Below are 26,195 nucleotides of genomic sequence, written 5' to 3'. Positions count from 1 at the left end.
TTGCAAAATCTCCTATTCGTACTACAAAGGACGCTGAGAACAGAATTATATTTGCCTGTACGGGTAGTGTACCGGGTTGAAACCACCGAAAACTAGGCTTTTTAAGCTATAAATGACCAATAAATGAAACACAAAGGTCCCTGTTGATTTCGCGAGTGTACTTTGTGCGTCCACACCAAATTTGGAGCGTGGATCCCGTTGGCTTACACTGATACTGCGTTCAAAACGATGGTAACCAGGAGTTTTCAATGAACATATTACGAGCCTAAATAGAGCGACAGCGAGCTTTTGATATTGATTTCTGCTTCTCTAGTTGGCGAGCAAAAGTTAACATATTTGGAAAAGCCGGCGAATTAATTGTTAATTACAACTGTATTGGACGGCCTTTTTTCTCGGCATTTCTTTAAATGGTCACGTAAATGCTTTGACAATGTGTATACTCCGCAAAACTTTGCATAATGAGCTTTTGCTACGTAGGATCCTAATATGCAAGCAGGCCTCTAGGCTGCTGGAATCAGTAACCACCGCTTTGCCTAAAGAAAGAAAAGCGCCACGGTGAAGCAGAGGCGAAGAGGAAAAGAAGACATGTCCACGAATCCTTGCCTTCAGTTTACGTTGGTGCTCTCAAAACGATAAAGCAGCGAGACCAGTAACATCCACTGCGTAGGTTTAGTCACCCCAGAACGCAAAAAAAAGATCGGAGCAGGACGCATTTCCGGTGTCAATTCGGAGAGAGAAAAAGAAACCAAACGCAGCTGGCTGCTGCCAAAGATGTGCGGTCATGCGTTGTTTCGCGCTACATAGCTTTCTGCTGGGGTCTGCACTTTTCGCTCGATCAGAGCTATCTGCTTGAGCTGGCCCAAATAGAAAAGTGCAAAAAATGTAGCAACAGTTCAAGCTTTCGAGCAGTACGAATACGGGCTAGCGCGAACTTCCTGCGCCGGCAGCACAGCTGCACACGCTCGTCCTCTTTGCGAGCTAGGCTTTTGATTGCTGATCATTAGGTCGGCTGAATTTCCGTTCGCGAAATTCATTTCGAAAACTTGCCGCAGCCTGTCGACATGCCCGATCTCAAGGAAAAAGTGGCTCTCATCACTGGTAAGACCGCCGTTTTGTAAACTGCGGGGGAATACTCCCTTTGTTTCGTGGAACCGCAAGCAGCATGCGCCGTTGCGGGCAGACTGAGGTTGAATATTTTATTACGCTAGAGTGCTTACGGAGCGTAGCGGTCACCCATTTGTATAAACTGTTATCTATTCTGCGCGAAGGAAGTTGTACAACAATATAGTTTGGCATCTGCTCAAAACAACATACGGAAACACTACTCGACAAGAGATTATTAAAAGAGAGAGAGAGAGGCAGGTAGGTTAATAAAAGGGGTACTGTGAATGGTAAACAACCATAGAAAGCCGAGCAGTGAATTTGCGTATGCGTAGCGCGAAATCATATTGTATCGTTCATGCAGGACGACCTCAAGAATCAGAGAAAGGCATGGCAGGCCTTGGTTGTACCGCGAGTAGTTATGGCACTAACACGGTCGAAATAGCATGCTTCCATTTTTTGCATCAGGCTGCTAGTCTGCCTCCATTCCAAAAGGAACTCACGAGGATCTTCTCCACTTCCAACTCTCGCAGCTGCAGTGCGCACCCATTTCAAAGGGAGCAGCTCCAAGGAGATGCATTCATAATCGTGGTTATAACTCCATCATCTTGATCATTTTGTCATTTCTAAGAAAAACTATTGCTCGGCGGTTCGCTGATAATTATGGACCCGGTCAAATTTAGCGCTCCGACTTGTAAGCTTGTACTTGAATCTGTCTCTCAGGCGTGGACGTGCACAGTGGCTACAAGAAATGCTTCTCGGTGGAAGTACAGATTGCCAAGTAAAATGTAGTAAACATTGGTATCAACTCTGCAATTCCATTGTTCATATAAAAGGTGTACAAAATAGTTCACAACAAATCATCTTATTTACTTTGCAGGAAGATTTACTACTAAAAGATGCCGCGGAGGAAGATCCACATCTTGCCGCCAGTATTGCTTAAAATTAAAAAAAAAATGAAAATGGGTGCTGTATGAACATTCACACTGTAGTAGACTGCGCTGGAAGAGGCATGTTCATCAGAGAGACCCTTTGCACTCTCACCAAATTGTTAAGCAGTGGAAACCACAAATAATACAACTTCTTGGCCCCAAAGCTGCCATAAGCTGCAGTGCCATTACGAAAAGCGCATAAAACTATAATACTGGTAGGCGGAGCTTCATCCAGCGCATTTCCATTCACAATGCGCTCTCTCGTTACACATTCTCAAGAGGTCAAGCTTGCATTTGTGATTCAGTCAAGTATTTGTTCTACTTTTCAGGAAATATAACACATAGTGCCCTAGCAGGAAAACTTGACTATACCAGACACCCAACGTTTGTATTAGCGTGGAGCAGAGTTTTGCCTCAAGAGCGCAGGACAACAAACAGGGCAAATCTCAAGTGTTCTATCTTGAGGCAAGGAGCACGATGCACGGATCGGCCTTTCTGAACAAACTTGTGCTGCTGACAAATGACCTGTGGTCTTCCTGAACGCCAACTTGACGTGTCGTGGAGATTTGGTAGCACATGTTTAGCGCATTAATTCGAGCTCCGCAGTCCTTTTAAGCAGACGCGTCCGTGGCGTCTGTCAGCAACACTGAGGTTTCTGATATGTGTTTTGCGGTTCGACTGGGTTGTTACACAAGGAGAAATTAGAATAATGGTGGTGAGCGGTGCATTCCTTTACAGTCACTTTATTAAAGGAGCTTCCCATCGAAATAATTAGGTGAACCAGATTCAAACTCTTTTTCACTTGACTAGTAAAGGCTGGTGGTACGTTTCCACCAGACAGAAAAACGATAACGATCGCTTTTAGACACAGGAAGGGACCGCAGTAAGCTAGACAAAAAATGTTTCTTATTAATTAATATCTTGCCTGAAAGCAAAAAGCATAAATGCACATAGGCAGGGAATTCGCTACGGAAAAAAGGTAGCCGATTGTATTTTAGGGTAACGGAGTACATTCCAACCGCTGATTCCAATATAGCAGTAGGAGGCAGAGAGTAAGGCAGGGAAAGGGCGTCAGAACGTTTGAGGCGTTCGTTTGGGCCCACTTGACGAAGGAGTAGGTTTAATGGAGATTAATGGGAAAGTCCAACACTGAAGGTATACACTTTCTCCTTTATCATCTGGTCCGGTCAATGGTACATGGTCTCACAGTTAGGAGTATAGGTTATTTATGTTATCCAGTTTGTAGCTTGTCGAAAGAACAAGTACTGAACGAATAAGCAGGTAGCTGGGATATAATACAAGATAACGAAAATTCTGTCTGTGGGTACTTGCGGACACAGAAGGCAGAGGAAGGCATGATAGTTCGTCATGACAAGGGTTCAGTTCGAGCTCACGAGTACAACAAATGCACCTTCTTAGAGAGGTAGGCTTAGAAAAAGAGGACAGAGAAAAAGGAGAATATACATGAAAATAAACGAACGTTTCCATAAGATAGACGGGCTCCAATGGTAACTTCCATGTGGAGAACTGCAGATGATGTCCTTATATAGACGCTTTACATCACCGTATCATGGAGGCTGCCATCTTTGATCATGTGATCACGCTGCCATAAATACGCCTCCTGACCGCTCGGCGCGCACCTCGTCGCGACGGCTGCTGCGTCTGATGATTCGGCTCCGACTGGCCCTGTTTCGGCTGATACGGTTGCAAAGGAGTAAAAATACGACACTGCGGTTTGTCTAAAGCTTTGAAGGACATGTGAGGACCATAATTAGATCACTTGAGGCGTGAAAACATGATCGCGCTCCATGTCGCGAAGAGCCGTTTAGCTCTTCGCCTGTTGGAGCCAACGGGGGATTACTTGAATGCTCGTCTTTGCATCGGCTGAAGGATTTGCTCAAAGTTTTTATTATAATCTAAAACGCAAAGGTTCAATGCTCCTGAGAGAACGCAGATCGTTGATTTAATTATTGTATACATGCATGCACACACCGCTCAAAAACGCTCACATATATACCGTACGCATTTATTTACAACCTGTTAACGCTGCTTAGTAAACTTAAAAGATTTTCTACTCGTTTGGTAAACACAGAAAGGGTTAAATAGGCACACCAATGTTAACTAATCATGTAAGCAGTACCATGCATCAAGCAGCCTACACAAGCTGACGTGCAATCGTTTCGAAAGATTCCGAGATATAACTCTTATAACGCGCGCATGGGAACGTTCTACTACTACGCATAGTTCCCAATTATGTCAGCCTCGCATATAAAATCGTGGTACGCTCTATGCTCGATACGCGGACACGAAAATGAGGCAGGTATCGCCGGTTGTAAGTAATCAGCCAGAGTCACTTTTAGAGACTGTCTCCCATGGACCGTGAGGAAGTGACGACCACCCAGCGCAGCACCCGTAACGCAAATGCTTTATTCCGACTATGATCCACGAAAACAACTCTACTTGGAGCCAAGTTCAACAGTAGCTCCACGACGGCGTGTAATACAGGGACTGACGGTAAGGGCTGTCCGCTTGCACGGCTAAGCAGTGCAGAATATGCATTAGCGGTATGTAGGAGCGCGAGTCTTCCTTCTTTTACGTTCTTAATTCGGCCTCTGGCGCTCCTTTTACGAATGGCCGCACACCTTAACTTCCGAGCAATGGGTTCTCGGCACACTGCACAGCAACTTAAAGCACGAAGTGACGGTTTCGGTGGCTGAACAGCTTGTTCATGTGGCTATGCTGTGCACTTACCCTCGCAAGTTTTATTGCGAAAGCAATACTACTTTCACTTTAAGCTCCTCGCGTAGCGACGCCGCGGTAGCTACCATTGATCTTTAGCTTGACCTCTGCTATGACGTCATACCATCTGCCGCAAAAACCAGGGGCCCAACTTGTGCCGTCTTGAGGCGAGGCCGCGCTTGGTAGCTGCTGCCTAACTCCAGCGCCCGCCGCGCGAGGCGCGCCTAGAGGTGTGACGTTACAGCTGCAAGAGCAGGGCTCCAACTTGTGCCGTCGCAAGGCGAGGCCGCACGTGGTGGCTGCTGCCTACCTCCTGCCCCCGCCGCGCGCGGCGCGCCTAGCGCTGTGACGTCACAGCTGCAAGAGCAGGGCTCCAACTTGTGGCGTCGCGAGGCGAGGCCGCGCTTGGTAGCTGCTGCCTAACTCCTGCGCCCGCCGCGCGCGGCGCGCTGTTCAATTGGATTGGAATGGATTGGATTGGATTAGATTGTATAACCGATGCATCACCACAAGTCTAACCACAAGCACCACCACCAGCTACACCACCGGCTGAAGCATGGCGTAGCTACGGATATTGCTTTCGCAACTACTGGGCTTAACCAAGCTAAGCCACAGCTATTTTTTCAATATCAGAACCTTTCTTTCGATATTGGCTATCTAGCGCTGGAGATCTTGCTTTGTGCTTTCGCCCGTTCGGAAAGGGTGCATAGAAGAGGCGCAAATAGGGGCAGTACGTCCTTGTGCTCTTCGGCTCCGTTAAGCTCGCAAACCATCGCATCCTGCACCTTTAACTATATGTCGAAATTCTTGCAAACCACAACACAGTACGTATTTTCCCTGCCTTTTCACGTCTTCCTAGGAAGAACTCATTCGGCAGCCACCCGCACTATTTCCACTGCTGCGTTGTGGCGTACCCGCCGGCGACATACGAGGCCCGGCAACGCCGCCGTGTTCTGAGCTAGGGTGCCTCGATGCGCGCGCCCTCTCCTCCGCTCCGTGCAGGGTGGGGACAACCGCGTCGTCTGCTGCAGCGTCCGCCATATTTGAGCCCATTCGTTTCAAAACACTGGAGGTAAGCTTCTCTGCGCAGCGAAAACCCCTTCACCATCGCGGCGAAACAGGTTTTGGAGGCAGAAATAGGGTTTCAGCGCTGGGGACATCTATTGTAACCCCTTTCCTACAGGCTTCTGCCCTGTGTTGCTTTCACAATAAAAAGATTAGGGGCCGCTGTACAATGCACCCTCCCCGGGCTGCATTCCTGAAGGAAATTTGAAAAGCAGCTGCGCCAAGGTGCTCGCCTGTGCGGCACACCATAACACATTGGAATAAAAGTCGCTCGCGCTGCACCCAACTCTTCTCCCTCGGACAATTCGCGTCGCCATCGTGAAGGTATTTTTGTTATGCAGGAAAGCTGACTTACGGAATTTTGTAAATTGTCTGGGGCTCAGTGCGCTGAGTAGCAAAAACAATGTTTATCTCGTTTGCCGCAACGTATTTGTCAATATTAAATGCTGAGAATGATAAGGCTTATTAATGAAATATTTTACCAATACAGAATTAAATTGACCCAATCTGTAGGCTCTTGGACAGTCGTAGTCGTTAGGTCCTTGGCATCGCTTGTTTTAGGACACTTAATTTGCGCAGGTGAAAAAAGAGAAGCAATGCTGTGGTACAGGAGTTTGCACTGTACCTGTAAAATCCAATGCAGCTGCATAATTCGTGCAGCCTTTTTCATGCAATGTGGCCACTTTAACAACGCATATGGGATAATTTCGGCACCTTCATACCTTCACCGAAAACATTAAGTGAATGCAAACTTGAGTGTGAAAAATACTCTCATGAAAAGGCAAAAAAATAACATCTATCAATAGAGCATACGTTGGCAAAATGCGCGTGTCTCATTGACTGAGAAAGTTGTTCTTATATAGTGTGAAGAATAAATGAGAAACGTAAATGAATAAATTTCACATACTTAGGAGTTGTAATAATGCAGTTTATTTATGTTGGAAATTATGAAAGCTACTGTCAAAAATAGGACACAAGCAAACTATGGTGAATTTTACATATATGCACAATATTTACAAATCCCTTCACGGCAGACTGACGCCAGCACATGTTTTGCTTGCATGTCCATTGACTTTTTTTTCTTCCAGTTGTCGCAGGTGTATTCGCAGCCTAGTTCGAGCATAGGTCGTGTATAACAACTTTTGAATGATTTCGTTGTGAACCTGGCATGTTTCAACATTAAACTGCACCATTTGTCTTAGGTATGTTATCACAGCCTGCAAAGGAGATTTCATAGTTAGAAGGCTTTCCGCCCATTCTGTGATGCCTTTAAAATGCTCCTCGCACGATTTCAGCACTTTCATCCCTTCAGCACTGGGGTAATGCAGGTTGTCGCCATTCTCGATGTACTCCTTCAGCCTTGTGAGATATGCATTTTCAGCGTCACTAGAACCAAGCAGAGCAGCTTTGCATTGCTCGCAATTATTTATGGCTTTCAGAACACCTTTAACGAGGAATCCGGCAATGTGGAACAGGATGCTGCATTCAGTCGATGTTAGCGCTTCAGTTAAAAAAATCTCCGAGTCATCGATTTCCTGTGTGTCGGCTTCGGCGAGCTCACGTTTTCCGTTTGACAGAAGGTCAACCAGATACTCGGAATCGTCAACAGCGTAGCTGGTGGTAGTCGGCGTGTGCAAAAATTGCCTTATGCACACAAGTTTCAGAGCGCATTTCATATCATAGGCGTCTGGGACAGGCTTCCTGAGACGAACCACAGAGAAAAGATTCTCAAAGCAATCTTGTAGCAGCCTGCTGGTGAGAAAGAAGCCGTACCCCTCCGAGTTCAAAAGAATGTCTTGCAAGAGAAACACGACTGTTGTGGAGATCAGGAGGCCCGCCTGCGATGGCTTCCACTGAGACGTGCTGCCCATGCTCATCCCTTGAAAGGTGTTTAGAGCAAGGTTTAGAGTTTCCAGAGCTCTATGATGCTTCGCCACATCTTGCAGACTTAGGGCAACAGATGGATGACGCGACGACATTAACGTGTACCATTTTGATACGAGCTCTAAAAACCAAGCCGTTGTTTCTGCCTCTATGTCCAGCACTTTTTCTTTGATGAGGTATCGGATTGCACTGGGAGCTTCTCTGAAAAATTGTACGGCAAGTCCGACTTTCATTTTCGTAAAATGTCCAGATGAGACATGTGCTTCAGAGAGCTTCGGTGCGAGCTTCAGCTCCCTTTCCTTGTCAAACTGCAGCACAGCATGCACATGATCCAGTTTCGCTTCACGTGAGGGAAGATTGCACTGGCTGGCTGTTGCTTCACTTAATGTGAATACATGAGAGGTTATCAACTGACCTTTAATATTCTTCAAAACATGAGCAGCGTCTGCGTTGAAGAACAATTCCATTTAATTGAGTGAAGGGTGTGGTATTGAGCAGGTTGTCTTCTAATTTCGGTGGATAGAAAAGCCGAGCTCACGCCACATCGCTCGATTTGAGGCGCCCTTGTCGGACGTTACAACCCGAACTCTGAGGGAAATATCGGCGCAGAGTTGGACAACTTGCAGAACAATGTCCTTGAGCGTGCGGCCGTACATATGGCTTCCAGTGAAGTGATAAGCAATCACTTGCTTCCATCGCTGGTTGAGACCTCCAACCATAAACACAAGAGCGTGATTAGCAGGCTCATCTGGCTTTGTGGCAATGTCACTCCCCCATACACAATGTCTTCAGCGCGGTCAAGCTGAAACCCTCGGACAATCTCCATCTCATCGAGAAAGAGGACACAGTCTCTCTCTACATCTTCCATGCCTTGTGCTTTCGCTTGGAGAAGTTCGACAACGTCTGTGAGAATTCCTGGTGAGAACTTGAGCCATTGGAGGCGACGAGCCAGGGTTCTTTCTGCCGGAAGTGGGTAGCCGAGCTGTCTGAGAGTTCTGTAGCCCGACTTCCCACATGAAAACTTCAATTGAAGCCCCTGTTTAATAGTCTGCGGCGACCACATGCTTCCCTTGTTGCTTTTTCGGGAAAGTGCCCGAACTTGATCTTTATTTAAAAATTTTATCTTTTTTCCCAAGTGCTCTACGGCGCTTTTTAGCTTTCGCACCTTCCTTCTGAGAGAGTTAATAGTCAATTTGGCTTTTCTATGCACTTCTTGAAGTTGTCTGTGGTTCTTTCTCGCATCTTCCAGTTGTTTTCTCAGTTGAGCGCAACACCTACCGGAGGAATGTATATCGCAGCCTTCATTTTGCTCTGTTTGTCCATCGCTAGGCTGATAGACAGCCTCTTCACTCAAGTTCGTTCCCTCAGGCGCTTTTCCGGAGCTAGTTGGCTGTGAAAGATGACCTGATGCCGAAGGCTCATCGCAATCTGCAAAAACGCCAGGTCCTTGTTCCTGCACTGTTGAATTTGATGTAGTTGGTAGAGCGGGTGTGCCTCTCTCCTTAGGAGCCTTTCTTTGGTGGTGAACCATAGCTGCGCAACCAACAGGAAATGTAAGAGTATAAATGAGTGAAGTTTCTCAGAATTGCTCATTGTCGGCACTTATTTCGTAGCTGTGCGAACGATAATCTTAAAGCGAAAAGTTTCAGCTAGAAATGTTTGCACTTAGAAGTACAGTTTTTAAGCGCTATTATTCTAACTCATGAGTCACAACAGTGATGCACATCATATTTGGCATCAATAATGAAAATATAATGCAGCTTACATCTGAACGAAAAGATGGCTGGAACAGCGTTTGCCTTTAGCAGCTTCCTTCCATCCGCGCGGTGATTCTCGTAGCAGTTGTCTTCGAAATGGGCCTGCATAAAAAAATTAACTCAGGCGTCCAGTATGTAGTAGAAACTGAAAGAAATCCCCCCTTTCAAAGATACACAAGCTCTGGCACTGCTTCAGCGATATTAAGCAGTCGCGCACACTCGGCAGCTGCATTTATAAAATCCTAAAAGTCAGACTAATAATGGATGTGCATAGGAGAAATAGCCGGCAATGCACAATAACTGCGCCAGCGTTAGAAATGCCAGATAGCTAGAAGCACATTCACTGGAGTTTTACCGAAAGTAACTAATTCCCGGCTTCGTCACACAGCCTTGGAACAAATAAAAACTCTAAAAAACTACTGTCTAAGTTTCTGACTCGTGTCTCTTGATGCGTTTGCTTTTAGGACCATTTGGAAAATTAATCAAGAACCACTCGGCTCTAAGCTAACCGATTACCAGCAAGCCGTCTGTTATTGCATAAATGCCGGGCGCGACTGTATATAACTAATATTACTGTCAGTTGTGGTTATTAGCATTTGCACTGAAATACAAAATGCATGTCCACACCTGCGAGTTATGAAAATGATTCTCCGCCACTCATCTGCTGTATCATTTCGCCTTATATATGTTTCATAAAAGGTGCAGTCACGCAGCGTGCGGAGTTACAGCCTTTCCAGGAACACTAACACAACTTCTAGCGCACATATTAAATGCAAACCTGCAGCGACAGGCATAACTACAAAAACTCTCAAGCGTTCAAATAATCACTGTACTTACACTGCATATGCGCGAAGAGTTTGCAGGCTGCCATTTGTCCCGCTTTATCTTCACCGTCCAGAGGAGCCTTCTTTTGGGGTCTCTTGGGAATGAAAACATCCTCCAGCCATTTCTTGAGTGGTTTGAGCACAGTGGCACGCAACAGCCAGGCATCTTGGCAGTTTTGCAGCCGAAGAAAACTGCGACCGGGCGGACGCGAGACCCCGCACGTGCAACTGGCCCGTGGGGAAGCGAGGAGTGGGCTCAAATATGGCTGCCCTCCTCCGCGGCACGGCACTGACCCTTTCAAAGGAAGTCCCCACCCTGCACGGAGCGGAGGAGAGGGCGCGCGCATCGAGGCACCCTATTCTGAGCGCACCCGTTGCGCCATCTGGTCTCAAACGGAAGGACTGCGTGCTGTAAACGGTCAAGCTCTTTGAGTGCATTCTACGGGCTGCATTTTGTGGCTCTCATTTTAACGCAATAGGTCTAGACTCCCCGTTCCACGCGAACGAGAGTGCCTGTGGGATGATAATTCTCCAGTGGTTGAAAGGGACTCCACTTCACAACTCTCGGAGCGAATTATGTTTGGCGTTACCGTCCGAGGTGCCATTGCGGTTTATAGGGTCTACCTTCAGACCAGAAATTCAAAGGGACATAGAGGAATTGATTGATATTTATTTCTCGTTAAAAAATTTGAGAGGCCTGAAGCTCCGCCTTTAAGGCTATGACGCGACAGCGTTGTGTGTGTCGTCAGCGGGTCCTATTGCCCGTGCACGCATGGACGCGATTCCCTCTTAGCATTTGAAAGTAAGGTTTTATTGGTCCCAAAAAATACACAAAACATCACAAATGTACAGACGAGGGTCTCAAAGTCAAAGACTCCACCGGGACCCTCAATAAATCAATAATACAAGAAATGATTACAGCATAGTCAGGCGCTAAATACAAAATCTAGAAAATATCAAATCAATACTTCACCACAAAAACAGAGTCCAAAAACACAATAACGCAGGTAATATACAGAAAAAGGGAATAACACATCAGCATTCCAATAAGAATACTTTGAGCCTATTTTTGATTTCAGGCAAGGAAATTGATGTTTTTAGAGTGGGTGGCAATGTGTTCCAGAATGAAATTGCTTGAAAAGACGACGTCGATTTGCCATAATTGGTATGGACTTTGGGGAGCAGAAAATTGTTTCTTGCTGCAAATCTGGTAGGGTTGTGATTGATGAGCTGAATGGGGTCTACAAACTGAAAATGTAGGGTGCCATGTAGTAATCTAAAGAAGATGATTGCAAGGTGATACCGGAAAAGCTGGTGGACTGGTAAAACATTGTGCTCCTGCAATTAAGAACAAGCATTAGTTGAGAAAGGGTTACGGGTAATAATGCGGATGGCCTGGTTTTGTAAGTGTTGCAGAGATGATAAATGGCAATGATAAGTATTTCCCCATGCAATAATCCCATAAGAGGTGTGACTATGTATGAAGGCCTAATACAAAGATAAGAGTAGGCTACATGGAAAATATGAACGCGCCTTAATTAGAGCTCTGATGCCAAACATATATTGTTTTTTGAGGAGCGATATGGACAGAAAATCTAAGAGCTAAACCAAAAATAACGGCGAGGAAGTTAGTGTTATCAGAAGCCGGAACATTATAAGAACGAAGGGTTAACGTAGGAGGACACGAAAGAATTTTCTGGCTACTTTTGAACACTATGAATCTCGTTTTAGCGGGATTAATCACCAACTGGTTATCAGTGCACCATTTGGCTACATTACTTCGAACGGCATTCAATTCAAGAGTCAGATCATCTATGGACGTATTAGATAATGACACGGTAGTGTCATCAGCATATAAGACACAGTGAATTGGACTAATAGCATTAGGAACATCATTAATATATAGTATAATTAGTAAGGGTCCTAAAATAGAGCCCTGAGGAACAGCTTGGTTAATAGTCTAAAGCTTTTCAGCAGTATTTTGTAAATAGCTTTTCAGCAGTCGCGACACCAGACCTGTAATTCCATAAAATTCGATTTCTCGAAGCAATATGGAGTGATTATTCATATCAAAAGCTTTTGTGAAATTCAAAAAGACAGAACCAACAGACTCGCCATTATCAATCCTTTGCTTGATAAAATCAGTCAAAGAGATCAGAGCTAAGTTAGTCGAGCTGCGAGACCGAAAACCAAACTGTTCGGGGGAAATTATCTTAAATTTATCTAGGTAATTGTTTAAGCGTTCAACTATCAATTTCTCAATGATCTTACTGAGAGAAGATAAAATAGATATAGGTAGATAGTTAGAAATTAATCGTCTGTCTCCTTTCTTGAACACTGGGATTACCTTAGCTGTTTTGAGGCCAGCAGGAAAAACACCTGTCTTTAGGATGAGATTAACAACATGACAAAGTAGTTCATGGATCAGATTGGCTAAAAGTTTAAGGTGCCGAGAGGATACCTTATTTAATCCAGGGCTAGTGTCCTTGAGGCCAGTAATGAGCAGTTCGATTTCACGAGGGGAAACAGGAAAATGAAAAAAATATTGTTTAGAGCGCTTTATATTTTTCTCTGAACTAAGTGGACGACTATTATGAGGCGCAGAAAGGGCGTCACTAAAGGCATTTGCAATGTCGTATGGATCAGTGCAGACTGTACCATTAAAATTAATTTCAGTTAGGGGGCTGTTTGCGCTGGGTAAATTCAGGAAGTCACTCAAAAGTTTCCATTGATTTTTAGTGTTGTTTTCATGTTTATGTACTTCATGCTCATAATAAGATTCTCTAGCATGTTTCAGTAAGTCATTTAGCACAGTAGTGTATTTAGCACAGTAGCGTAGCAGCTGAAGAAACATTAAAAGGCTGCTTCTTGGTTTGTTTGTTTTTTTATATATTTCTTTGCGTCGCATACAGCTTAATAAACTGTCTGTCAGCCATGGATTGTGGGGAAATTTGTAATTCTCTCGACACTTTACTGATGTTGTACTCTCAGATACGCAGATGGAAAAAAGGCGGCAAAAAGATTCCATTTCTCGGTCTGAATCGCTCGATGCAAAGCACAGAGACGAGTCAATATCACTGATAGCACTAACAAATTCTTCGGTATTAAACCTGCAAGTGTAGAAAACTGAAGGTGAAGGGCGGGAAACTTCACCGTGAGTAATGAGTAGGGTGAAGGCGAAATATTGGTAAGAACATGGTCGATTAGCGAGGAAGATCCACTGGAGGTACATCAGGTTGCAGCATTTATGATACATTCGTACCCGAAACCACTTAAACAGTCAGAATAGGAAACAACACAGGAGTTTTCCGTACCTAGAAGGTTGATATTAATGTCTCCAACAGTTATAACATTCTTTTTTTTTTGAAAGAGTTTAGTTAATGTGGCATCTAGCGCTAACAGGAACTCAGGGATTGATGATGACGGGGAACGGTAGATGCAGCCGAGTACCAACTTACAGCAGTCAGCGGAAAACAGTGAATGATTGGCTTCAATCCAAACTGATTCGCCTTGCGTTGCATTCAGAACGAGATCTTATCTAAGGTGGTATGAAATTTCTGAGGAAATAAAAACTGCAGCACCAACATAGCTGCTGGATATTCGAAAGAATATCCAGCACACAATATTCGATAGACCACACAACACATTTATAATCGCGACAGTATAGGTGCTGCGTGCGACTGTTACTAGGTCTGCGCTTTCCGCAGCGCGTGGAGGCTTAGCTTCTGGAACTATGTCAACGGAGCGTGCTACGTCCGCCCACGCCCGAGCCCAGCGGCCCAGCTGTCGACTGGCGCCTCGCCGCCGCAGGGTCGTTGCCCAGAGTTTTCACCGATCGCGAGGCACGTAACGTCACACCCTGCGCGGCTGTCTTCTTGTCTATGGGGCTGTGACCTCATGACCTTATAGACCAATCAGGGGTTTTAGTGTTCAGCGACACCGACGCCGGTTTTTTTTTTCTGCGGCACGAGGTCCTTAACGTCTTCACTTTAATAGTTTGGTTAATTAGCGCACAGTGCGGTTCCAGATTGGGTCTCGTGTGTAGCCAGGCGAGTGCGCTGCCTATACGCCACAGAGGCTCATGCTTTCGACAGCGATAAAGTGGACAATGGGTGTCCTGAAGTATGATGGATGTGGAGGGGATTCCTAGCGTCTGGGACCTCGCAAGCAGCGCGCCTTCCAGAGACCACGATATGAACGCGATAGCTTACGGAGATACTTCTTCGAGAAACCCCGTGCATGGGCCCCACAGCACTCATTATTTGTCCGGCTTGGAGTGCGAAAAATAAAAGTAAAACCTGGAACCAAATGGTTGCTAATCACTTCACGCAGAGGGATCCTCGAGCGCTACCACGTTCAGATTTCATTGGGGATACCAATGTGTGCACAAAGCTTTCACTCACTTTATTTATCTTAATACTTATTGCCACTGCAATTGGTCGCTGCTCTAGGCGTGTAGATCTGGGAAAGTGACGTTAAACTGGTAGCGGTTGAAATACGGCGCAATGACAATTACACTTGAATTAACGCCACCCACACTCGTGCCAAACTGGTTGATCGGGGCCGATAATAACGAAAGAGACAACACGACGACGCGTTTGACAACCCTCAGAAGCTTTTTTGAGGTGCTGCTCCCGAATCAGGAAAACAAATTGGCAGAGCCTTGGCTTGGTTAAGCCCGGTAAGTTGCGAAAGCAATAGCCCTGGCTTCGCCTGGTTTGGCTGGTCACGTAGAGCGAGCGCCTCCCCCACGGCAGCGGCGCGTGGAGGATTCGCTGGGACGATCGCGACGAGCCGAGTTGGCGCTCCGCTTTTCCACAGCTGCCATGACGTCACGTACAGCGAGCGCCCCTCGCGGCAGCGCCGCGTAGCTGCGGCATGGAGGATTCGCTGGGACGATCGCGACGAGCCGAGTTGGGGCCCCGCTTTTCCACAGCTGATGTGACGTCATGTACAGCGAGCGCCCTCGCGGCAGCCCCGCGCAGCTGCTGCATGGAGGATTCGCTGGGACGATCGCGAGGAGCCGAGTTGGGGCCCCGCTTTTCCACAGCTGGTGTGACGTCATGTACAGCGAGTGCCCTCGCGGCAGCGCCGCGCAGCTGCTGCATGGAGGACTCGCTGGGACGATCGCGAGGAGCACAGTTGGGGCCGGCTTTTCCAGAGCTGGTATGACGTCACACATAGGTCACCCTAAAGGTCAATGGTGGATTCTCTGGGACGACGGCCAAGAGCGGAAACCTCGAGCAGTATATCTTTCGCAATAAAAAAACTTTGCAGTTGTGGTGCGCAACGCTGCGAATGCGGTCCCTGTGACACGGCCGGACAGTATGCGGCGGTAGAATGGCGGCCAGTGACGGCATCTCGCACAGATTGGCCATACTTTTGATTGGTCGCTTGGTTCACAATCATGAGCAGTTTTTCCCCCGGTTCACGTTGGAATAAAAAGAAATGATGCGATACAAAACATTCTCAATGCAGTGTTTCAATCCAGTGATGTTACAGATATGGCGTTATTTATTTTTGTACATTTGGTTCATTAGGCTTTTCCAGCGCGTACGGTTCGCGAGTGGAAAGAGCATTTAAATGCACTGATACTTGTCACGATCCGCTGCCGTGGCATAGCGGCCATCACGTTCGCCTGCCTGAATCCCGGTCGCGGTGCCCGCCTTTCGGTGAAGGCGGAATGCATAAACGCCGGAGTGTACAGCGATTTCAATGCAATTTAAACATTCAAAGGTGGTCTGAATTAATCTGGAGCCTTCCACTACGGCACCCTTCGTACCTGATTCGAATATCTGGCACGTTCTATCTCAGATACTATACCGCACAATACAGTACCAAACTATACTACACCATACCGTACCATGCCATACTTCACCATTTTATTTTTCAACTTATGTGTTAGAGAGAAGCGGTGAACTTGCCTCTTCTTTTTCTCATTGAACCTATCTGGTAAACTTTTGTTTAGCGCGAGGCAATCGCATTTGGTTGGAAAGAAATGCGACACAGCTTTAGACTGAAAGAAGCAGAACCGAGCTTTACTCCGCATCCCAGAATTCATTGAAATGTCCCTTTCCACTCTTGCTGTTTTCTCGTAGGAGCATCCTCAGGCATCGGAGAAGGCACAGCTCTGCATTTCGCCTCCCTTGGCTGCTGGCTTGCACTCACTGCTCGCAACACGGAAGCTCTTGACAATGTGGCCAAAAAATGCAAAGCCAAGGGTTCTCCTAGCGAGAAGGTATGATTACAGAGGTGGTAATTATCAAGGGTACAACATTCATCAATAAGCTTGCTCGGATTTCTTTTTCTTGATTATTTACTTCGGCATGATTAAGACGCTGAAACAGACCACATCGACCGCTTAATGGATTATGACATTCTTTGGTGATGGTTGCTCTAAGACTTCGGCGTTCGCGATAACTCTGAGCAGTCATTAAACCAACCGTTTAATGACCGTTTAAACTAACCAAAGGACATTTGTGAACTATTTAATATTGCGCTGTGCAGAAGTGGTACGACCAACCGGCGCCGTCGGCCTGGTGACTGACTGTGGTCTAGGAGGTGAAGTTTTTAAAAGAGCAGTTAAAAAGATTTCATGCCGGCAGATCTGGCGGACGTAAGCCACTTGATTTTTCCTAAAAGATTTTTTTTCTATTGAAAGCGTCAAACAAGTTTACTGATCTACAGCCTCGTGGCACTGAAACTCCATGCTTGCCCAAATGTTCTTGCTGGAGCAGAGTTAACATAATCACGCGGAATCTGATGACATAAGACCGCGATAATAAAAACGCTATATTGCTTATGTGCGTCAATTAACCATGTCTTAGTGCAGCCATTAATTTGCGTTTTCGCCAGATATTTCCGGCCTATCTTTCATGATCTGACACCCAGCAGTTGCCGTGGCTTAGTGGTTGTGGTACTTGGCTGCTGACCCGAAAGTGGAGGGTTCGATCCTGGCCACGGCGGGCACAATTCAATAGAATTTCTAGATGCCCGTGTACTGAGTGATTGCAGTGCACGTTAAGGAACTCGAGGCGGTCGATTTGATTCGGTTCCCTCCACCACGACGTACCTCATAGCCTGAGTCACTTTGAGACGTTAAACCCTATAAACCATTTGGCACCACAAATGGCCAAAGTGTCTTTCAGGTATGATATTCGGCTATATATATGAGTAATTTCTCCCTTATTACATACAAGAACATACTTAAGAATCAAACCTTCTGTTTCGCTTTAAATAAATGAAAGAAATATCGGCTGTCAGACGTGATCAAAAAGGCAGACGATTCACCAATGTGCCACAGAAGATTAAACCACAGCTTGGGCTGTTGATCACGCTGGCGAGTTTTTTTTTTTTTTGCGTAGCCCCTGGCCATCACAAAGATGCAGAAAGACATAAACTAATCCTTTAGTGTTTAACTTAAGGCGCACTCCTGCACCTTCCATTTTGTCGCCGATCGAAGATATGACAAATACATAACAATGAGTAATTTTCCTTTCTTTTGCTAATTTTTCTTCTTCGATGCATTGCCTTTCTATCTACAGCAACAGCAGTGATTTAAAGGAGCGGTATTTGCTTCTTAAAGGGGCGCAAACACAAAATTTCAGAAGTGAAGAAATGATGTTGTTTATTTAATGGACGTAAGAAGACGCTTTCAATCTCGTTGTTTCAATCAGAGGCATGAAATGAAACATCAGTTATTATGATTTTCAATGTTGTCCGCACTTCCACTGGCATCGAGTGACCTCAAGGTGCACTTTCCCCAATTACTGCGGCGTCACCAGGCCAGCTGATTGTTGATAGGAACAGACAGTGCTCCCCGAATACGCCGACGCCATCAGGAATGTGGTATTCTAGGTCAACTGGTTGGTCGTGACATCATTGCACTCTTCAGCACTGGCTCCGACTGCGACCGAAATCGCCTGTACAAAATCGTTTGGAATGAAGTATTCACCCTTTTTGGTTTCATTTTGACCTCATTTCCAGGATTACTAGGCCCGTAGGACCTTTTAGGTCACATTTATCCGTGCGTTTCCTTCTGATCCCATCCTTCGGCACAGGCGCTGTAGGTATTTTGTTTATGAGTGACTTCATGATTTTCTTCCCAAGAATAGCTGGCGTGTAGCAGCATTGCTGAAGCCATCTATACCGACAGCATACTTCACGTATTTCACAATTTGGACCAATTTATATAGCCGCAGGAAGCCTATATTGGTATTTGCAACGGCCCTTTGCAAGCGCTTTCACGGGGTGCCAGGATATTCATTCGGTTCTCTATGCTTATGGCAAAAATATATGCATCACACAGCTACTGCGCGTATATATGTGTTAATACATATAAGCACAGGAGGCATATCGCCAGAAACTGCCCTATTGAAACTACACATGAAACGCAACCACCTGAGCTGCCTCTACACTACGTAGGCTACATAACTAAAAACTCTGTCCATCTACGTCAAGCACGGATGCACTTTATAACAGTGGCCACAATACTGGTTTTATAGGTCGCCGTTGGCGACAATTCTCAACATCTATATTCACGCATGAGCATTGATTATTAGCATACTGGCGATTTGTTTGCTGTTCTTAAAAGATGGTGGCACTACTTCATTTTCTATGAATTCTTGCAAGCCTGCTCTACTTTCATTGAATGCTGAGAGCTCTCTCCACTCTTTACTGTTTCTCATTCTATTTGCAATTTCAAAGCTTGACAGGCGTTTGAATTTGACCGATCTGCCTATTTCTAATTAAGTGGTGTGGAATCATCGTCTAGTACAGGCCCTTTCAAGGTGATATTAGTAGGTTTTGATCTCCTTTAGTAATACCACTCAGCAAAAGTTGTAATAACATCGAGCTGCCCCTAAACTGCGCTGCGGAGAAGTTTCTAAGCCATTAATGACATGATGTCGTGTAAGGCAACTGCTAACTTCCCCTGGCCGCAGCTTTTCGCACTCATTTCGTGACAGGATTTTGTTCCCATGGCCGCTGAAACAAGAGCTTGTCCGTTCAGACCATCCTAAGATAATGTTCTGGAGGAGCACTTGACGCCAACTATCATGACGGCGCACGGAAGCCACGTTTCAACCAGTCATAAAGACTGAGGATTTTTCCCTACCAGTCGTGCGTTACATTCTTTCTGCCCCTGCGCACAGTAGTATGTTCACGGTGAAGAAAAATCGTTATTTGCGACCAGTGTCTTCCGTACACTGCATATATAAGCGCAAATAAAGTCATATACCCGGTTGTCCTGAACTGGAGCATTCTCGCAGCGAGACCACAACCTTGAAAATCAAGTGAAATTTCTGCTCGAATGACTGCTACATGAACCGCACTTTTTGCTAGCTTCTTATATCGCCCTTTAACCGTGCCCTTAAGGTGCTTTCCTTAACATCCTCCTCATTCCTTCCAGAAAACGGTGGGGTCGCTACGTTAACCGACAAATGCCGTCTAAAGAGTGTCCCCTGAGGCCTTTCCCCCTGCCTCTCTCACTGCTTGCTTTGACCTTTCAGTGCAATCACCATTCCTTGTTACCGATGCTTCGCGCTACAAGGCCTTACAGATTGTCCTGTGATGCTTTGTTTTAGATATGGAGAATAAATTGAGTTCATACAGCTGGAAAAGACTCACTATGCAAGACAGACGCCGATAGGCAATGAGTTAGCTATTGATACTCGAAAGGCGATTAACAGGGGAACGGGTGCTAGAGAGGACACAAGTCGTGGCAAGGGCCATGCTGGAGGATATAAAGAGAGCCTTGCTTCTTTCTTTAATCAGATCGTTCGAAGTACATAGCAATGAAAGATGCATAGGACTTTACGGGTACTTCACTCCCTTTCTCGCCTTCAGGTTCTCGTGGTTCCTGGTGATATCCGCCAGCCTGAAGACGTGGCAGCAATTGTAAAGAAAACAGCAGACCACTTTGGAAAAATCGACATACTGGTGAGTTTGTGTCATTCTAAAGCAGGAAATGCTCCCTTTCTCCTCGGTGCAAATGTTTAGAACGGCACATCATCTATACTGAAACTGGTTTTCAGAAACAAAGGTAAGAGAAAGTGCGTAGTCGGCGGTAAACAGGCATACTTCTCTCGCTCTGCTGTGGACATGCTACTTGGAGTGCATATTCCAGGAAAACTGCCTGAAAATTTAACAACACCAAATAGACTGCAGGACATGCTTGCAGTACTGCCATGAGACCTTTCTACTGCTGTCAGATGAGATTTATTTGAGCACACATTAAAATTTTAAGCATGATTTCTATATGATTCTAAGGTGCACAAATGCGGATAAGTAGCATGTGAACACGTAAGGCTAAGAATATGCCGTAGGAATAACAAACGCAAACTGTGTCTTATAGCGAACAAATCTGTAGATGGAGACAGCACGTTGTGGTTTTGTGAGATGGTGGCAAGTGCAGACTGTAGCGCACAGCTCTGACTGAGCTTGAAGACCTCCCCAGATTTGCTTAAAAACTTCATTTAGTTTTTAACGTGTCAGAAATAACAGGCTCGCAATGGAAATAGCACGTACCTTTAAGGTAATGCTTCCCGATAAATGAAGGCATGCGTGAATAGACAGTTTTAGCTGTGCGTCCTCAAGGGCTTAGCGTACGCAAGGAGGTTGCGGGGACCGTAGTGCGCATGCGCAGAACGCAAGCGCGAGCCCTGCGTCTTGCGTACGTACGCAAGCCAGCGGACTTTTCGTTGCGTTGCTTGCGTGGCTTGCGTAGCTAACGTTGGCAACATGGCGGCATCCTGCACGCCCGCTTCGAACCAAATACTGCGTCGCCGCTGCATTTTTCGACGCGATAGCTCGCTCTAAACGGTTGTATTCACTTTTATTTTGTGCATTCTCACCCCTCCGTAACGATATATGTGACAAATAGTCATCGTTTTTTAGATAAATCCAAGAATTTCTTGGGGTTAAGCCTATCTACGGCGTACACTGTCGTCATAGCAACGACCTCCGGTAAAGTACTTCTCCAACTTTGCGCTAGAACTTATATTTTCATTTGATTCAATTGATTTACATTAAAAAAGAAACAAAGCCTTCGAATGCAACCACCACTGCCATTAATAAAATAAAAAAGTTTCCTCAGCACACAGTTCAGGAGCTTTGACTTGCTGTCGCTAGATGGCGCCACTGTATCCTACGCTGCCCTGGCGCTACGCTAGCCACTCCCCCACCACAGCGTGATTGCTACAGATGCGTCCGGGGCGCGTATTCGCCAACTGCAGCCTGTACAGCCACAAGGCTTGAAACCACGGTGAATTGATCACGGTGACTGAAGATTGTCACTACGCCTTACCTAAAAGGGATAATAAATCCTCTTAAACGGCTTTATATGCCACTAAGCATCACGATTTGCGACCTAAAAGGGAAATAATGGAAAAAATTGAAATTAAAAAAACAATAAAAGTACAGTACAGAGAGCGGAGTCGAACGGCCGACCTTCCATACGCAAAACGAGCCTCTAATCCACTGCGCCATAGCAGCGATGTCAAGCCGTCGTTCTGAATGAATATTTATAACCAGCCTTAATGTGGCTGCTACCTGCCGGTGGGCGGCGCTGTCATCGCTGGCTGTACCGGCTGCATTTGGCGAACACGCGTCCGGGGCTGGCCAGAACGCAGCCGTTGGCATTTTTTCTGAGGATCTCTCTTGGAGTTATTCACTTCGAGTCCCGGATTACACTCCCATATTTCTAGCGGAGTTTATGGCTCTTGGGCTGGCTGCTTTAAAGATTCGCCCCAGTGTCTCCCAAGTGATATTCCTGTCAGACTGCCTCTCTGTGTTGTTGGCGCTGGATTCTAAACGGGACGATCTATTGAGCCGCTCATTGAAGTATTTCATTCCTGGATGGGTGAAAGAGGTGCGCTTCGTTTGGATCCCAGGTCACTGCGGTATTTCTCAAAACGATGCAGCAGACTTTTTAGCAAAATCTGCTCTCAATGCACCGGTCGCCTGTAGCGTCCCTAATCTGATCCTTTTCGGAATGTCTTGCTTTCAGCGCTTTCAGCATATTACCACTATGTGCAACGATCCCTTGCTGTCTACTATTGACTACCACCATCTCATGTACCCATGGAAGGTTCGTGCTTGTAAATCCCGGCAGTGTGAGGTTGCAATGACACTCCTGCGGTGCAGAATTCCCAGCTTAAATCTTTATTTATGCAGATGCGGGTTCAGTCCCTCAAACCTTTGTGCGACTTGCGGAGAGGTGGAAACACTAGAGCATTTCCTACTCTATTGCCGGAGGTTTGCACTTCAGAGAAGGACGTATCTCGAAATTCCAATTACTCGAATGGGACTCACTTTGTCGGTTCCGCTTCTCCTGTCCTTCGGTGCTAGCGCCAGAGGTTTTGCATTGCACCAAGTTTCGATTTCCTCCATAATTACATAATTGCTACCGGCAGGTTCCCTTGCTAATGGTACCCAAAATGTCCGCATTGCAAAATTCTTGAGAATTTTTCTGGTATTCAGTTCTCTAATCTTTATGCCGGTTTTTTTTCATTCATTTCTTCCCGTAATTCCTTTTTATCCATAATTCCATCTTTAATTCCTCGCAATACGTACCCAAAGTTAATCATTAGCTTGGCCCCAAAAGGTTATCCATTAGCTTGGTACCAATTTGCCTTCTTTGGGCTCTCCTCACTGAACCCTGGCCAATCCCCCGTCGTGGGTATGTGCCATGCCACCAAGGCAACAACAACAACAACAACAACTAAAACTGTCGTTGCCAGGACGGGTGGCACTGTGAGTAAAGTGCGCCCGTAGCGTACGCACAGCTTTTGCGGACGCACAGCTAAAACTGTCTAATATATTATGGCCGCATAAAATAAATTCGCTGCATTTAAATACCTGCATCTGACTATTCATACGCCTTTTCAATTCTGAATCCAACATTTGCCCACATCAATGAGATCACACTTGCCGTAGTCTTCAAATTATAAAAAAAATAAGCCGACACTATTGTCTTACGTACATTTAAATATGCGAGTAACCCATGTAACTCACCCTGCTACATTAAAGCAGGAATGCTTGTCCACGCAGCACTGATTTATGGATGATTCCTCGTTTCCGCACCAAATACAAACTGCAGTCCGCAAAATACATCCTTCTACTGACAAGCCTAAGTGCTGACCACCTACAAGAGCATTTTGTTCCGGCAGGTATTGGCAGTTAATTGCGTGCTTCTTCCATTAGACTGATTTTTTGCATTGATTCCAAAGGCATATGGACGCCAGCGCTACTGAAGACGACGACGTGAGGACATTAAGCGAAGAGGACGAAGTTCGCCACCGTCGGACTCGGCACCGGACGTTCTTCGGAGCCTTCTAAACCGCCTTGAGCGTTAGCGCGTCTTACACCAACGTGACATCTGGTGGAGCTGCTGGGTACATCTTTCATGTACCGGACGCCCCCATCAAGCCGCGACTCCAGCAGAGGTCGACCACCCCCGGTAGACACGCCCGTTCACCAGGGCAGCCGCCGACTACAAGGCCTATCTTCCGAGTTCGGGCTGCTCCCCGACCACAAGTCTGCAAGGAGTACCGGCGCTGCTGCAATGAATCCTCCAGCATCAACTGCGCCAGTCCTTCTCCACCACCAACGGGATCCGCCGCGTTTCCACGGCTTACCTCATGAGGACGCCGAGGACTGGCTGGACCAGTTCGACCGGGTGGCCACATTCAATTCTTGGGACGGGGACTCAAAGATGCGCCATGTCTATTTTGCTCTGGAAGACTCTGCAAGGACATGGTACGTAAACCATGAATCTTGCCTCCAAACATGGGAGATATTCAAAGCAGAATTTCTCCAGGCGTTCACCAGTACGTTTCGCAAGGAGAAGGCCGACCTTCTTCTGCAGAATCGCATCCAACTTCCGAACGAAAGTGTAATGGTGTACGTGGAAGAGATGGCACGCCTCTTCCGTCGCGCAGACCCAAGCATGCCGGAGGAAAAGAAGGTGCGATTGCTGATGAAGGGTGTAAACGAGCAGCTTTTCGCAGGCCTGGTTCGGAGTCCACCCGCAACAGTAAATGACTTCGTCAAGGAAGCAATGTCCATTGAGAAATAACTCGACATGCGGGCACGACAGTACGAGAGCACTAACGTATCAATGCTCTGCACCCGTACTGAGGGAACCTCCATGACCTCAGGAGAATCGCTGCGTGAGGTCATTCGAGCCATTGTAAGGGAAGAGGTGGCGAAGGCTTTGCAGCACGCCCCTGCTCAGCCACAGATTCCGTCATTTACAGATGTCATTCGCGAGCAGGTCGAACAAGCATTAGGTACGTCGCAGCTTCCGGCAGCCACTCCACCGCCGCCACAAACATTGAGTTATGCTGCCGCCGCAAGCCGTTTCCTTCCGGCCTCGACCCAGCGATATGAAGCACCTACGCCAGCCGCTCCTCAGCTTCCACTTTCCGAGTCGAACATTGTCCAGCGACCTAGGCGTCGCAGAACTGACGTCTGGAGAACCCCGGACCATCGACCGTTGTGCTACCATTGCGGGGCACCTGGGCACATCTGGCGCCGCTGTCCATATAAGGAGATGGGTCTTCGAGGGTTCCCCTTCGGTGCTCCCCGTCCGCTGCCTGGAGAGCGACCAAGGGAGATCGCAGATTACATCTCCCATGCGGACTCCGTCCAGCGTCGCATCTCGCGATCACCATCTCCGCGCCGCTGCAGTTCTCCGGGACCCAGCGACCAGGGCCAGTCTAGAAGTCCCCGTAGGGGAAACTAGACGCGGCAGCCTCTGGAGGTGCGGCTGCTCGACGACAAGAACAAGACCCTCCAACGCCGCCAGACATATCGCCAATGCCGTGCAACACACCGTCCTCGACGACCCACGAACGAGAGCATGTTAAGACAAGCCGACAACCCGCCGCACTCCTTCGTAACCACGACGCTTCTCTTCGACGCCGCATCCCTTCGACGCACCAAAGCCGCGATCGGACTCCTCGACTGTACCGCAAGACGCCACCACCGGCCAATTTAGACGTTTCAGTAGACGGCACAGCCGTAACTGCTTTAGTTGACACTGGTGCCGATTATTCTGTGCTCAGTAGACAATTCGCCGCTGTGCTCAAAAAGGTTATGACAGCTTGGGACGGCCCGCAGTTACGTACTGCTGGGGTACATTTGATTACGCCGTTAGGAATGTGCACGGCTAGGGTCACGGTGCAAGGGCAAACGTTCCCTGCAAAGTTTGTTGTCCTCCCTGATTGCTCTCGTGATGTTCTCCTGGCTATGGACTTCCTAACGGACAACGGAGCCATCATCGACCTGCAGTGCCAGTCCGTCCAGTTTTCGACAAAGAATGTCATTGACACCACAGATGCCCTCCCGTCAGCGCTCCATATTCTTGACGAGCAAGTGACCGTGCCTCCCCGGTCCAGTATACTGGTGACTGTCGGTTCGCATACCATTCGAGACACTGAAGGTATAGTCGAGAGTAAACAACTTTTGCTTCTCGACCGCGGTATTGCAGTACCTCGGGCGGTCGTGTTTCTGGAAGACGGCAAAGTTGATCTACTCCTGACTAATTTGAGCAATGAGCACCAGCACCTGAACAAGGGGACGACTGTCGCTTACATAGATGCCGTCACTGATACCAAGTGCGCACAAAGCCTGACTCGTGTTTCAGGACCGGATCCAGAGGACATAGTCGACGTCAAGTACGACATTAATCAGACAAGGCATGCTGCGCGACCTGCTCAATCGCTACAGACACACATTTGCGTCGTCTCCGCGCGTCGGCAGGACACACCTTGCTACACATCGGATTATTACGGACGACACGGCGCCACCACTGCGACAGTCACCCTACCGTGTTTCCTCTAGAGAACGCGCCGCCATCAGCACGCAAGTAAAGGAAATGCTTGATAACG

The 26,195-nt window shown here is 46.8% G+C and overlaps 3 protein-coding genes across 3 annotated transcripts in view; 1 reads left to right on the top strand and 2 right to left on the bottom strand.

Annotated features, from left to right (window-relative positions):
- Nucleotides 1-1,056: 1,056 nt before the first annotated feature.
- LOC149361745 (uncharacterized) overlaps nucleotides 1,057-26,195 on the top strand; it is a 65,023-nt gene continuing 39,884 nt past the window's right edge. The window contains exons 1-3 of the mRNA XM_089569579.1: nucleotides 1,057-1,098; nucleotides 16,401-16,540; nucleotides 20,149-20,241. Coding sequence (XP_089425705.1) covers nucleotides 1,062-1,098; nucleotides 16,401-16,540; nucleotides 20,149-20,241 — 270 coding nt within the window. The 5' untranslated portion in view covers nucleotides 1,057-1,061. The remainder of the gene's footprint in view (nucleotides 1,099-16,400; nucleotides 16,541-20,148; nucleotides 20,242-26,195) is intronic.
- LOC149361747 (uncharacterized) lies at nucleotides 6,850-8,934 on the bottom strand. The gene has a single exon (XM_089569580.1). It carries the CDS (start codon nucleotides 8,186-8,188, stop codon nucleotides 6,863-6,865), a length of 1,326 nt encoding a protein of 441 aa, XP_089425706.1. The 5' UTR covers nucleotides 8,189-8,934; the 3' UTR covers nucleotides 6,850-6,862.
- Nucleotides 8,577-10,544, bottom strand: LOC149361746 (THAP domain-containing protein 11-like). The gene is made up of 3 exons (XM_089567466.1): nucleotides 10,316-10,544; nucleotides 9,487-9,580; nucleotides 8,577-8,707 (listed from the first exon to the last, which is right to left on the bottom strand). Exons 1-3 carry the CDS (start codon nucleotides 10,466-10,468, stop codon nucleotides 8,577-8,579), a joined length of 378 nt encoding a protein of 125 aa, XP_089423592.1. The 5' UTR covers nucleotides 10,469-10,544.

This window comes from Amblyomma mixtum, chromosome 2, assembly GCF_055824585.1.
Source record: "Amblyomma mixtum isolate Tamu chromosome 2, ASM5582458v1, whole genome shotgun sequence".
Lineage (NCBI taxonomy): Eukaryota > Metazoa > Arthropoda > Arachnida > Ixodida > Ixodidae > Amblyomma > Amblyomma mixtum.
The sequence above is the reverse complement of the archived record's forward strand: the minus strand, read 5'-3'. Positions and strand labels throughout refer to the sequence as shown.